This window comes from Nelusetta ayraudi, unplaced genomic scaffold, assembly GCF_046127955.1.
Source record: "Nelusetta ayraudi isolate G7.1 ecotype Tasmania unplaced genomic scaffold, CSIRO-AGI_Nayr_v1 ptg000058l, whole genome shotgun sequence".
Taxonomy (NCBI): Eukaryota; Metazoa; Chordata; class Actinopteri; order Tetraodontiformes; family Monacanthidae; genus Nelusetta; species Nelusetta ayraudi.
In genome coordinates, this window is record NW_027466108.1 from 386,753 (window position 1) to 401,001 (window position 14,249).

General features: G+C 43.8%; 1 protein-coding gene across 1 annotated transcript; it reads left to right on the forward strand.

Moving 5' to 3' along the window:
- The first annotated feature begins 1,775 nt into the window (after positions 1 to 1,775).
- Positions 1,776 to 12,520, forward strand: adra1aa (adrenoceptor alpha 1Aa). Its single transcript, XM_076039045.1, has 3 exons — positions 1,776 to 2,041; positions 6,386 to 7,787; positions 11,337 to 12,520. Exons 2-3 carry the CDS (start codon positions 6,890 to 6,892, stop codon positions 11,888 to 11,890), a joined length of 1,452 nt encoding a protein of 483 aa, XP_075895160.1. The 5' UTR covers positions 1,776 to 2,041; positions 6,386 to 6,889; the 3' UTR covers positions 11,891 to 12,520.
- Positions 12,521 to 14,249: the final 1,729 nt, after the last annotated feature.

A 14,249-nucleotide genomic window follows, 5' to 3' on the forward strand; every position in this document is an offset into this window, starting at 1 on the left:
CAAGATGCAAAGACATAGTAATGCGGTGCAGAGGAAACATATGGGCCCCATTTTAATCCGCTCTTATTTTTTCTCCCGACTGCATTGTTTCCCTGGCTTATACGTAACATTGCAAACACAAATACACCTAAATGGATGCATGCTTCAGTCAATAGTGTGATGTGCAGGAGTCACGCATGCACAATAATGAGGCATAATTTCTGCAAATGTTAACATAATTGCTGACTAAACTGCTGTGAAAATTGCTCTTTCAAGCTCAAGCTTAAAGGCTCTCAATTTATGGTATTTGCTTTTGCAAAATTATCCATTTCATGTGCACAAAAGCAGAATGTCATTGCACAAGAGGCCATGTTAAGGTGCAGTTGATCTTGCACAGGGTTCAGAAGTGCTCGTGATCAACGCTTTTAGTGTAACCCAGAAGTTTTTTTCCTTCCAACTGCAAAAGCATAAAAGGTTGAGTAAAAGTGTGATTACTGATTAAAACACAGAGCTGCACTTGGTGGTCGGATGGTGTCACAGATGGCCTTCACATCTCTATCAATCTGCAGCAGTAAAAGCATTTATTTTTAGTCCCAACTGGAAGGCTAAGTATACACCAACCGGATAAACAGAGGATTTGTCTATAATGGGAGGAAAAGGAATCAGTCCAGATCTATTTGCATGTTGTTGTGTTAGAATTCCTACTTCCACATCATCTCCTTGTTGTGGCTTAATTGAAGTAAGAGGGGGGGAAGGTGTGGGCGCAGCCGCAAGTTCTTAATGAAACTGCACGGCCGAATAAATTGCATGCGTCAAGCTCTAGCAAATGTGTATTGATTAAGTTAAACCAGATAAACCAGAGAATCTTTTAGACCATAATGTAGATGCTGTGTTGCACTTTTTTTTTTGATCAAAAGATATGGATATATATATATATATATATATATACACATATACACAGTATATATAACTGCATCTTTGGTGGTCTTCCCAAACAGTTACTTTTGTTTTAGTTGAACAAGCACCTTTTCAAACTTTGTCACTTTAAACAGACTTAATACTCCAGTGTACAGCCTGCAAAAACAGCTTAATTATTAGGTATATAGGAGCCATCCATTCCACACTTCCACAGTGTCAGTGCATGACAAATTAGTACAAGATGGAAAAGGGACAAAAGATTAATGACTACGCACATAGTACAAATCACACTTTCAGTAGTTTTTAATGGCCTTGTGCATAATTAATTCACACAGCTAGATGGAAAAGACTATTGCGGGAAGGTCTGGACTTGTACATAAAACAGCGCGATAACATAAAGTTGGTCTTCACTGGGAGTAATATTTAAAAAGAAACAACATTGTTTTATCATTTGAATGAACTCTACTTCCCTTATTTCATCTCATGCATTTCATAAGGACAATTAATACACTGACAGTTGGAAACAGCCACAATGAAATGAAATGGCAGATTTCTAGCACAATGTCATAGTATTAACATTTGCATTAAAAAAAAAAAATAAGTGTATATTTGAAATGACAACATTTCAGGCAAATCTAATTGCATACGGTCGTTTCAACGAGCCTGAAACACTTCCTTGTTTGGTCTTAAACATAAAGTAGGTCAGAAAAGCGAACTTAACAAAGTCACTTGGAGGTCGCAGTTCCCTCCTCGCACAAACGAGCGTAACTTCCCTGCGTGCGAGCCACTCTTCGGACGGCCCAGTGGTGTGCGCGCTTTCTTGACGCGCATGGTCGACGAGGGGTGGATTGGGGTGGACGGACGGTGACTGGGCGTCGTGACGCACGGGCTCGGCAGTGATGCTGTGAAGAGGGGTGTGATGTGACGATGAGGATGGTGCGGTGGCTGGCCGGTGGCAGGGCGCGTATACGGGTGAGACGCGTGAGTCATCTGGCGCTCGCCATCCTGATGGAGAGGCTGACTCGGAGCACCTGAGGATCGGACGCGCGGAGAACCGGCGGGGAGTGAGGAGCTCTCTCCGCGGTGAGCGCACCATCCGTCTCACCGCCGCTGCGGGGATGCGACAAATCAGACTCAAAGTTAGGTGAGCTCACGGATATTGAATTTCTCCTATTTTTTTTATTATTATTTATTTATTTAGGCTTTTCCGTTTTTCTCAGTCAGCTTTGGTCTAAGCGTCGCATTTGGTGTCCACTCTGGTGATGCATGAATATTTCCGACCTCTTGAGATGATGAGTTTTGGGTGAAGAAGGAATTTTTCGAGGAATTTCCCCCACAGGTGTGATTTTTTTTTTGGTTTGTTTGCTTGTTTGTTTGTTTGTTTGTTTGTTTGTTTGTTTTAATTTATCACGGCTGGCACTTTGAAGGCATTTTTCCAATAAAATTGTGCGATCACACGGGATTCTGTCTGAAGGGGCTATTTTTGTCTTCTCAGTCTGCGGTAGTTTCCCTGCCTGAGGTAACATGGCTTGGTTCGCACCAGTTAGATCTGAAGGCAGTTGGAAATTAATGACACCAACGTGTTTTCAAATGAGACTTAGAGCCTTTGTGTTGTTGTTTAAATCTTAAAATGGGCTTTAATTGGTTGACTTTTAAAAAGCAACAATGCGGTGTCGGGACAGTGTCCATCATAAGAACGCAGTGTGATGTCTGCTCTCTGTCAGCGTTGGCTGCTGAAGTCATTTTATTGCTGGAGATGAATCCCAGCAAACATGCAACGTCAGAGAAACGGTCGGGTCAGGTCTGTGCAATGTCCCTCAGACCAGAATGTGAACCAGGTTGTAATATCTAATAACCCCTTTGACTGGGATTCCCCCTCAACGATGATCAAAACATATTTGGAGTGTTTTGATGAATTCACTGCAAGTGAAACGTGAGAGTTTGATCTTCGGGCATTGACGTGGCAGCGACCCACTATATGGCTATTGTTTGGAAGAGTCTGATACGATACAATACATTTATCACCAAAATGGTGATCATTGGAAATGGAGTGAGTCCCAAGATATTTTTGAAAAAGGAATTATTTTGTTTAAAATCTGAGTAAAACATCACCAGAGGAGAACATGCAGACACTTTTCACTGAATATTTAGTGTTCATCTGATCATAGCCCCTTTTGCTGGCTGGTTGATCGTTGAAGATGGATTACCTTGCAGTGGTTGAAGGTTCAGTGGTTCTGAGTTATTCCCCCCCCCCCCCCCCCCCCAAGTACTGGTTGTGCTAATATTTATTGTGAGACAGAAAACCACTCTACAAAATGTGTGTGTGTGTGTGTGTGTGTGTGCGCGCGAGAGAGAGAGAGGGGGCGGGGGGGCATTGATGCATAAAAAAAATCTCATCTGCTCATCTTTAATGACGTTGAAAGTGATATTTCAAAATCAATGACATTTCTAGAAAAAAATAGCTTCTCAGGTGTCTTTTTTGATGCCTCTCGGCTCAGCAGAATTGTGTTCCTGTCCCACGTCACCTCTGCTCCTGTCGTATCCAGCACACGCGTTCAGTTGAGACGTTCAGACAGCTGAGCCTGAATGTTTCCCTCCAACCAGTTAACAGAATTGCAGAGAGGGAGGCTGCACGTCTGCAGCTGCCTGATACCTGTCCAGCCGTGAGCAGCTGCTGCTTATCAGCCAGCATTTGTACATAATTAGGGCAGAGCCGTGTGTGCAACAGGAAGGACCCCCACCATTCTATAAGGCATTTAAATAGCATTTAGCTCTTTATGGATCCAGTCGCTGGGTTTGGAAAGGTCTCCTCCTCTTGCCGGCTTCTCTGCATGAATATTAAGACACCGAGAGACGAAAAAAAGCCCACTTAACCGCACCTGAATCTTTATGTATCAGAAAAGAAGTAGCCCTCAATCTGCAATTTAGATGCAGCGTGCAAGTCTTAAGAAAGGAAAAATAAAATCAGATGCCCATAAGGTGAATCTTTTTTTTCTGCCAGTTTTCTCACATATTCCCACAGACATATTGAAAGATATTTTAGTACCGATTGTAATTGTTAATCCCCAGTCATCTTCTTCTTCAGTTGAACACCTACATTACTGGGCAGCTCTGCTGCGTGAATTCCACCAAGATTCCTTCGCAACAGAACGGGCATGAGCAAAAATAACTGTACGGAGCCATCGCCGGGGCTCGTCGCGACTTCTCTTACAGTAAATTCATCAAGCTTCTTCTCACCAGTTAATTGTAACACAGTAGATTTAATATTGGAATGCAGCAGGGACACTCCAGATTTCAAGTGAGGGGTGGAACATAATCTCCTCTCCAGTGCAAAGTGATGATGGTTTAATGAGCTCCCGCTGCTCTGCTTTAGATAAACATGTTACTCTCACTTTCATAATTACCAGCCAAGCCCTCCCACCACCACCGTCCTCTGTCCTCCAGCACTTTACTCAGTTTTAAGCACGTGGGTAGATTCAGCTGCTACATAAGCAGACCGATGAACCCAGGTTAGGGTGTGGCTGTGGGGGAGGTTCAGCACGAAGTCAGTCGGAGATGCAACAGTCGGTCAAACACCTTAAGGAGCGGTAAATCCAAAACGTAGCAGTGGTTTGTGAGGCTCACAGTAAAAGGTCAAGCACTTGTTAATAGGGTGTTGAGGAACAGCAGCAGAGTGGGAAGAGGTGGGTGATGACTGAATGTGGCCATCTGACTCGTGTTAGCAGGTAGATAGATAGATAGATAGATAGATAGATAGATAGATAGATAGATAGAACACTGTAAAAGAGGACAGCTCCTATAAACTTTTAATTTGGAGTCAAATAAAGCAGCTTAACAAAATCCTTTAATCGTCAACATGGCTGCACTACTTTTGCTCATTCCCGTCTAATCTATGTTTAGTTAAGGAACATCCACATAGCAAATATGCATGGGCAAGATTAAGCGCACATCTGTCAGTCGGTGTGGCACTAAGACATCGCTGGACAGTCAAGGTACAGGACATTCAGAAACGGTGGATTTCTATCACTCAAAAAGGGGAGAAAAACAGATGCCAAGGAAGCTCGTGACAGGGTCACTTACAATTCCAACCACTGCAATTGATTTTTGTCCTTCTCTTATAAAACAAAATCTTATTTTTCTTTATGTAAATCAGGCTAAACACTATATTGCGAACTGTAGAAACAAAAACAAAAACAGTTCACGTTATAAGAAGGCAAGTGTGAGGGAAAGTGTAAAGAGAACTGCCAGTAAATAGCAGTAGGAGTAGTAATAGTCTGGCTTAAGTAAGATTCCGTTACAGATGGATTACTGCAGTTATGGTTTTAGTAACGTGCCTTCAGTGAAAATCGGTCTGGCATTGAGTATGCAAATCTGCTCCCTTTCAGCCTAAAAAGCACAGAAGTAGAAAAAAGGCACAGGGTGAGTGTAATGAAGGAAATAGAGGCGTAAAATTAGCTCTCGCTACTCGGGATATTAGCGTGCACGCTGCCATTATGGCATTTTATCAGAACTAGATGACATTTTCACGCCAAATATGAACAAAGCACTGAAAGGTTTAACGGTGTAAAAGATGTTTTCACTCACCACCAACTGGCTTTTGTAATAGTTGAGTTAAAAAAAAATTCCACACATCAGCCTTTCTACCGGCTGTGACATGAATCTAGTGTTGCTTGTCATACTCATATGGAGCCCACACCAATACAAACCGTTCTGATGTGACGCTGGCTCTGGTTTATGAGCGTGTGAATGAATGTGTGTTGTTGTTGGGTTTTTTTTAAAACTGATTTTAAATCGGCCTCATTCATTCAGTTTTACTAATCCTGCCTATTTGGAAAACATTGCATCAGTTAAGACCTATACGGTATGCGGTTAAAGCTAGCAACTTTTGCTAATTTGTCAAGTCCTGTTGTTGTACACCTTGCTAAATGTCGTTAGCGAAGAATAAATCCATATTGCTGCAATACGATCTATGCTTATTGAAAATGTATTAAAGGTTCAGTAGGGCGTTACACTTGAAAAAGTCAATACCTGTCAGAGTTTAACGCTGTTTATTGTTTCGACCCCTCTCTTCGTAGGTCAGGGAGTTTTATTGATCTGTTGTGAAAGGGTTTAGGATCAACAGCAGGCTAAGTGTGGGTCAGTTCAAGATCATATTAACGCCACAAAATAGAGATAAAGCACGCACTGACTTGTTCGTAAGACTGCACCGTCGTACGGTTTTGATTGCGTGTTGCCTTTTCAGACAATATAGCGAAATGAACAGTCGGCTTCAGTGCTGTAACTTACTTTATTCGCACGTTCACTTTGTGTACTGAGGAGCTGACAGTGGGCCCGCACAATGTTTTGGCAGCTTTTTCTTTTCATGTCTTTGCTTCCAGTGTTGACATGTTCCGAGCCACGGAAACATGAAAAGCGAAAACAATTATGTTTGTTTCTGTTGGATGTGTCACTTCTCTGAAGGCTAACTCCACTGTTTCTCTTTTCAAAGGTGCCGGGCGCTGCTGCTGGCTTGAAGCTGAACTGGGCCTCGACATGAGACAGTGCCAGGACTTCTGCTTATTTACCATCTTACCCAGAAACGTGGCCCCGCAAACTGCTCTTTTGCCACTGTGAACATGCTAAGAAAATAGACACTGATCCATCGATCCCAACCATAATGCATTTCTACCAGCTGCACTGTGAGAGATTCAGGAGATGGATTCTAGTGCTGTAGCTTTTCTCTGCATACATTACACTTCCCTCTGTTTCCACATTCTTCCCATTTTATTTTTCTTGATATTTTGCCAATTTAATGACCCAGTTGCTCAAGGCATTATCATTCAAATCATGTTTTGACGAGACAGACTTAATGTGGTCATTACCCTAATGGCGCTCACGAAAAACGCCCTAATGTCCCTCCACTCCTGGAGTCAACTTAAATAGATTTTAGTTTCAGTCCACCTTTGCTGCTCCGGCCGGAGCACGGAACATCAGAACATTGACTTCAGAGCAGATGCTTCCCTCGATGGACAAAATGACCAAAGTTCATTTGACACAGAACTGCTCAAACTGTAGCCAAGTTTTAGTGCCGGAGCTCAACGTGATTAAAGCTGTGTTACTGGGCCCGTTTCTGGGAGCCTTGATCGTGTTCGGGATCGTCGGAAACATCCTCGTTATCCTTTCAGTCGTTTGTCATCGAAACCTGCGGACGGTCACGCACTACTTTATCGTCAATCTGGCCGTGGCAGATTTGCTGCTGAGCTCGACGGTGCTGCCCTTCTCTGCCATTTTGGAGATTGTGGACCGCTGGCTGTTTGGTCGAGCCTTCTGCAATGTTTGGGCAGCTGTGGATGTGCTCTGCTGCACCGCCTCCATCATGAGCCTTTGTGTGATCTCTGTTGACCGCTACATTGGAGTCAGTTACCCTCTGCGTTACCCAACCATAATGACAAAGCGCCGGGCGCTGCTGGCGGTGATGCTGCTGTGGGTGCTGTCAATCATCATATCCATCGGACCGTTGTTTGGCTGGAAAGAGCCGGCGCCGGAGGACGACTCCATCTGCAAGATCACCGAGGAGCCGGCCTACGCCATCTTCTCTGCTGTGGGCTCTTTCTACCTCCCCCTGGCCATCATACTGGTCATGTACTGCCGGGTCTATGTGGTAGCTCACAGAGAGAGCCGCGTCTGGAAGGAGGGACAAAAGACTGAGAAGTCCGACTCAAAGCGGGTGACTCTGAGGATCCACCGGGGAAATGCCACCGTGTCAGAGGACGAGGCCTTGCGCAACCGCACGCACTTCGCCCTGCGACTGCTCAAGTTCTCCCGGGAGAAGAAGGCGGCCAAGACCTTGGGGATCGTAGTGGGCTGCTTCGTGTTGTGCTGGCTGCCTTTCTTCCTGGCTCTCCCCATTGGTGAGTATTGTCAGGTACACAATCCATCACTGTGCTGGCTCGACTTTTGTCTGCGACCTCTGCGCTGTGCGTCTGGGCGAACGCAGCAATTGTCACCCCTGTATCATTCTTTAAGGCATTGTTTTCATTGTCACACGTGAAATTCCACAATGTCCAGCTAATTTGGAAAATCCCTGCTCAGCCCCCTCTCGAGCTAGTGCTTAGGTAAGCCGTCCTGGGCTGCGGTAACATTGATGCATCGTCTCTTGTTGAACTTAAGCCACAATTTCAAGATTACAGAGATATTTGACACTATTTATACATGTATATATATATAAATATATACATGTATAATTTTAGCACTAGCTTTTTGACATTTTCTTTGGCATTTGACATTAACAGAATCTTGCAATATTTCTAATATTTTTGTCATTTGCTTTATTTCTGATAAGCAATAAGCCGCGTACTGCTTGCTATGCCGTTGTGTCAATATTTTTAATTTCAAAATGTTTTTGCACTGAGATCAGCCAGTCAGAGGACTTCCCTCTTTTTCTCCATTCGTCTGAACATATCTATACACAGTGATTGCACTGTGATGCACAGTAAAGCGGCAAACAGAGAAGGCCCAGAGGAGGCGTCCTCGGCTTGATTCCAGGAGCGACCTGGTTTGCAGTGAGAACACAACTGGCCCAGCTACCAGAACAAACAGCTCTCATACGTGCTGCCTGGCAACAGGTGCCAAAATATCACTTGTCAATATAGACAGTACGGTCTTTCACCTTTGGGTATCGCTGTGTACGAGCAGCACTGTTTGGCAGTTGGTTCATTGAAACTTATATTGTTTCACTCCTGATCTTAGAAACTGTTTCACTTTATTATGTGTGGCGTCCAAACACCTGGGAAGTGTGTTAATCTGTCCAAATGTCTATTCGCCTTTTCAATTCCTCTCCGCGTCACTTAGACCTGCATTATTGTCACGATGCTGTCCGGCGATGCGACGCATTAACCTGCAAGTACGAGGCGGTGGCGTCTGGGTGTGCGGAAACATATGTACGCCTATTGATTTCAGGACAAATCACCTATGTCGGAACAAACCAAGACAGTCCAGATGTGAAAGCACCTTTAGCCTACGTGAAAAGAAAGCAAATGTGACTGGCTCACACTGTATGTATTTAGTTGAGGCCGTTTACTGCAAGATTTATCTGGTGCTCAGCCGCAACCAAAATTAGCATGATTCCCGAAGATCCCCACGGAGGTTTTTGTCTAAATGATTAACCAAATGAACAACGCTATCTTAAATGTCATTGCCTGCACTCAGTCCACTTCTAGAGAGCTACTTACCTTCTGCATTCATTCATTTTACACATGCCATTTGTCAATTTGCCAAGTTTTGTAAGTGCCGGCGGATTTAATTGTTTGATCACGTTAATGTAATTGCTCCTCTGTGGCAGCACAATAAGGTTCATTCAAACTGACCTCTTCAGAATTGCAGTAAGCAGTCACTTTACAAATAGGCCCCATAAATCATTCATATCTCATAACAGCGCCTACAACTCACCTGTCTGTGAAAAAAAAGCACAGAGTTTCAGACAAGGGATTACATTTCAAACGCACACCTATCTACAAAGTGTAAAGGCGTTCCTTTGATCCTTGCACTCTCCAATATCCCTGTCACTCACTTCATCACCTCTCCTGCTAGGGAGTGACAGATAAAGCCATCACAGCGCTGTCAGACCTCATAAGTTCTTTTCATTCAGCTCGCCTGGCTGAATAAAGACATGCCTGGGGGGAAATTACATGGCTTGCCCACCATGCATTCACAATATTCAATGTATAAGGAATGTGAGGAGGAAATCTGAACAGTGGAGATATGATGAACGCTCATAAATCACTGTTTTTCTTGTATTTTCTTGCTCTCACGCTTGTAAATTTAGCCGCTTTTCGTTGGCCTGGGTAATCAGGAAAAGCTTCTGCTTACAAATCCTCCCTTACTAATGCTGGTGTCTGGCTGCAAACCATTACCACAAGAGTCAGTAGGCAGGTTCCTTTTCTGAACAACATTGAAAAAAATGTCGACTTTGAAAGGTTGGAGCATGATTACATTAATTAGTTATACATGTATGGGGGGAAATGCAACTATAATTACAAAGGGATTACTTAATAACTTGATTCATTATCAATAAAGGTGAGTTCAAGTCTTACATGTATCAGTAGATCAACAAACGCTGTATTCTTTTTTTCCTGTGCAGTTTTCTGTTTTTTCCCTGCACAAGACTTTTTTTTTTTTTTTTAATTTGTTCACAATCTATGTTGTCATATAATTGGCAGTAGTAATTTTTTCCATGCCGTTCTATCGATTTTAGTGAGGTGGAACACCTGCAATACCACAGGTTGTTTTTCTCTCAAAATGCATCAATCAAACAGCAGAGGGAATGACAGCACAGCTGGGGACAAAACGCAGGAGCTATGGAGCTGAGCACAAAACTATTGGCTCTGTTTGTCTATCCACCTCCTCTGCCCGTCGTCATACCACAGTCTCATCTATCAAAGACAGTATATAGGCATTTGTGGCAACTCTCATAATAAAAGCCCTTTATTATCAACAGTTTTACTTCTCAGACGAGTACAAAAGCAATGGTGGTGGGTTTTAAACGAAATCCATCAGACAAATGACAAGTGGGGACATGTGCTAAATAAAACATTAACGAAAAATGCACAATACGCGCTGCATGTCAATGTTAAAGTGATGTATTTCTCTCAGTTTATGCAGATAAGTGTTCTTTTCTCATTTCCACTGCCACTGGTGAATCGCTGCCTAACTCAGCTCTAATTCAGGGACTGTGAAGATACCACAAATTGTCTTATCTACGTGTAAACTGGTATTTTACACATAATGGTGCCAGTGCTTTCTACCTTAACAGTCTTAATACAAAGACAGCACGGTTAGATGAGGCTGGGGCTCATTTTACACAAGGTGCACAGCACAATTTGTTGGCATTAACATCACTAAAGCTGTAAATGGACACTGTTAAACCTACATTTAGTAGCTTTGCACTGTAGTTCTTTCCTGCTTGTCTCCTTTCTATGCAAGAAAACACCAGGATGACCACCAAGAAGAAAGAATAGTAAAGCCGTTAAGCTGGCAAGGACAGAAAATGCACAAATACTGGACTGTCACAGTTGGTTGCCTCTAATTCATTTACATAATTTTAAAGTTCCAATATTGTGCACTTTTCACAAGTGATACATGTCTTTATTATGACAGAAAACTCCTTATTTGCGTTGCCTATTCAACTGCTTATTCAAAAAGTGACTGCTAAAACACACTGTTTAGCAAATGAATTCAGCTCTTGTTCACAAATTGTACCTCACTCAACAGCTACGTGACAACACTGACCGCCCTGCCTGTCTCGAGTTTGGGCTAAAAAAGAAAACTCTGGAAAAGCTATAATATGATCAGCAGTATAACATAGAAAATGTCAATGACACTAACATGGTTAGTTTATGTTCACTTTTTTCCAAATACGTCAGTTTCTTAAACTCCATCATCTGTGCCTCATGTTCCCTCAGGCTCCATATTTCCTGCCTACAGACCTTCAGACACCGTCTTCAAGATCACGTTCTGGCTTGGATATGTCAACAGTTGCATCAACCCCATCATCTACCCGTGCTCCAACCAGGAGTTCAAGAAAGCTTTCCAGAGTTTACTGGGAGTTCATTGCCTCAGAATAGTGCCGAGGTCACAGCATCAGCATCTGAAAACAGTTCAGAGTCAAACTCAGGGTCATAGCCAGACTCTCAACCTGGGCCTGGACAGCAGGGGGGCAGCGTGCCACCTCAGCCCTTCCTCGTCTATGGCCCTGTCCCGAACTCCGTCCTCCAGGGACAGCAGGGAGTGGAGGGTCTTTTCAGGGGACACAACGGGAGAATCAGGACCAGGCCAGGCAAGCAGGAGCAAGGTGGCCAGACTCTGCAGCAAAAGCTTTCACCACACCTGCTGTTGCATCCTCAGGGGCAGGACTCCCCCGCAGGAGTCCACCAGCGCTCAGCCAACTCCTGTCGGAAACCTTCCCACTATCAAAGTCCACCAACTGTCCCTGTCGGAAAACGGGGAGCCTGTATAACGACTCTAATCCCCTTATGCATTGCTCATGACTTCCTGTTTGAAGGTGGCAGACTAGATTTTATTTCGTTTTGCTTCATCGACAAAGGATGCACTGCTTTGGAATTTAAAATGCAAAATGCTTATCCCCGTTGCCATTGTCATGACTTTGCTCTGGAGATATTTAAAGAGACACAGTACTGACACTGAGACTACTCCAGCCTATTCATTATACAGGGGTAAAATGATCATTTAAAAAAAACTTATTGAAGGAACCAAATGTTGTCCAAATGTTTACATATTTTATAGAAGGGTGGAGAGGTTGAAATGTACAAAGATGTAAATTAAAAGTCTATCTGCTGCATGATTTTCACAAATGTTCCAGAGATGCTGGTCAGTGGTGCTCCTGTTGTCCCAAGTTTGCCTATAATGCTGTTCCTGCCATGGAGATGTTGTTTGTGTACTGCACTGTGCACACAGCCGAAACCAAGGGACCTAATGTACTTCCATGCCATATTATAATAAATTTCTATGACGCAATTCCTTGCAGGGAAATCACGCAGACGTTTTTTTTTTCCGACTTTTTATTGTGCCTTCGTGTTGCCTCGCTGCATAATTCGCCACTATTTCCAATCCATCCGGCCCCATTCCCACCATTCCATGTACCTCTGAGCTGCGCCAGATGGATGTCTTAATATACTTGCAAGGAATTTTAGCTGACCTTGTGGTTGCTGACCTCAATCCCGATTGTGGTCCTCCTCCCCCCGAATCCCCCGGTCTCTCTGCCCCCGCCTCCCTCGAGCCTGTTTTTTTAAAAAAAAAAAAAAAAAGCAAAACAAAAAAAACAACCCCAAACAAACAAACAAAACTCTGATTTGTCAACTCACGCACAGTTGCACAGGGGCAGAGCCTTACATTTACAAAAGCCTTACATTTCCACTCTACAGCATCTCAAGTCATTGTTTTGTTGATGTACAGTATCTTTTTTTCTTATGCGTATTTCTGACTTGATGATTGTCCTGGATTCTGTTCTCGTATCTCACAGAAGGAATGTACTGTAACACTAACCCTGACAGGCTGATATGGGTTTATTATTCATATTTCACATTGTTGAAGAATTCCCGTCCTATAGTTCACAAGAATGGTGACGGGCCAACTGTTATAAGGTCAACCTGAAAACTTTTAATGAATCCAAAAAAAGAAAGGACATTCACAATTAGAATAATTAAAGCAGTCATGTTGACATTTCAGGTATCTAGTTTTGCCACCCCGATGTGAGTCACGATCTCACGCTGTGCCCCCCCCCCAGGAAACGTTTCTAGCTCCGCCAATGCCATTGCAGTCGTTTCTCTCCGAGGCCGTGCTCTTTGTTTCACCTTTTTCATAGAGGGCATGTGAAACCTTCACCTCAGCTCGTGTGCTGCTTCTCTTCATGGGTGAAAGGGGGGAGGGGTGGGAGGAAGTGAGTGTGTCAAGTGGGCTCGAGATTGCAAAAGTCTCCCTCCTGTTTACGCAGCAGCATCAAAGGGCACGAGGACAGCCTCTCCCCAAACATATTGATTTATTTCCCACCCGGGCTACGTCTTCCGCGCTGCCAAAGACCTGCTCCTTTTGACTGCCCCCTGCTTTGAGACGCGTCGTACAAGTGGAGCCGACAGCTTCCCCTCCCAACGGAGAGGGAAAACCGGCGTGGCGGCAAGAGTGGCTGCCCGTGTCCTCGTTGTCATTGCCCGTGAACCTGTAAATCACACCATCTCTGCGCAGATGCCATTAGGACAGCAGCTGCCAGCCACAGCAATAAAGTGCAGATGGTACAGATGACCTAATTCATCCCGCCCCTTTTACAGTCTCTCTGAACCTAGGGCTCAGATTATGGGCTATATCGGCCGACATTGAATACCTACGTGAAACCTCTTCCAAAGACACGTCCTCATCCCCGTCGTGTGACAGTCGTAATGAATGCCGTTATTGGATATTCATTCGTTGCAGCAGTTCGATGTAGAGCAGCACAGGAGCATACAAACCCACGTTTTCATCAACTCTGCCTGATCTTATCTAGCAGCCTAATTCCTTATTTGCACAACGGCCAGTCAATATCATCTGCATTCCCCTCAGGCTCAATCCTTCCAAGTAACCATCCTGACACTAATTGTTATTAGAATTATGGAACGTGCTGATTTGATTCAAAGGTGAAACAGCGATGATAGAGCACTGACGGATATACAGTTGTAGCGTCTGTGTTCCACGACTTAAGCGAAGGTGGTGAGTCATGCTGTTAGCACACTTTTCCCATAAGGCTTTTCTTGTCGTAAAGGCCTCCTGACGCTTTTGGTTTTCTCGCTAAATCTGTCAGCCAAGGATGTTTGACATGATGCATTTCC

What these genes read in the sequence shown, in the direction of transcription:
- adra1aa (XM_076039045.1), top strand. Translation starts at nt 6,890, where the DNA reads ATGCTTCCCTCGATGGACAAAATGACCAAAGTTCATTTGACACAGAAC. An exon ending in CTTCCTGGCTCTCCCCATTG is followed by an intron (nt 7,788 to 11,336) that starts GTGAGTATTGTC and finishes ATGTTCCCTCAG; the next exon opens with GCTCCATATTTCCTGCCTAC.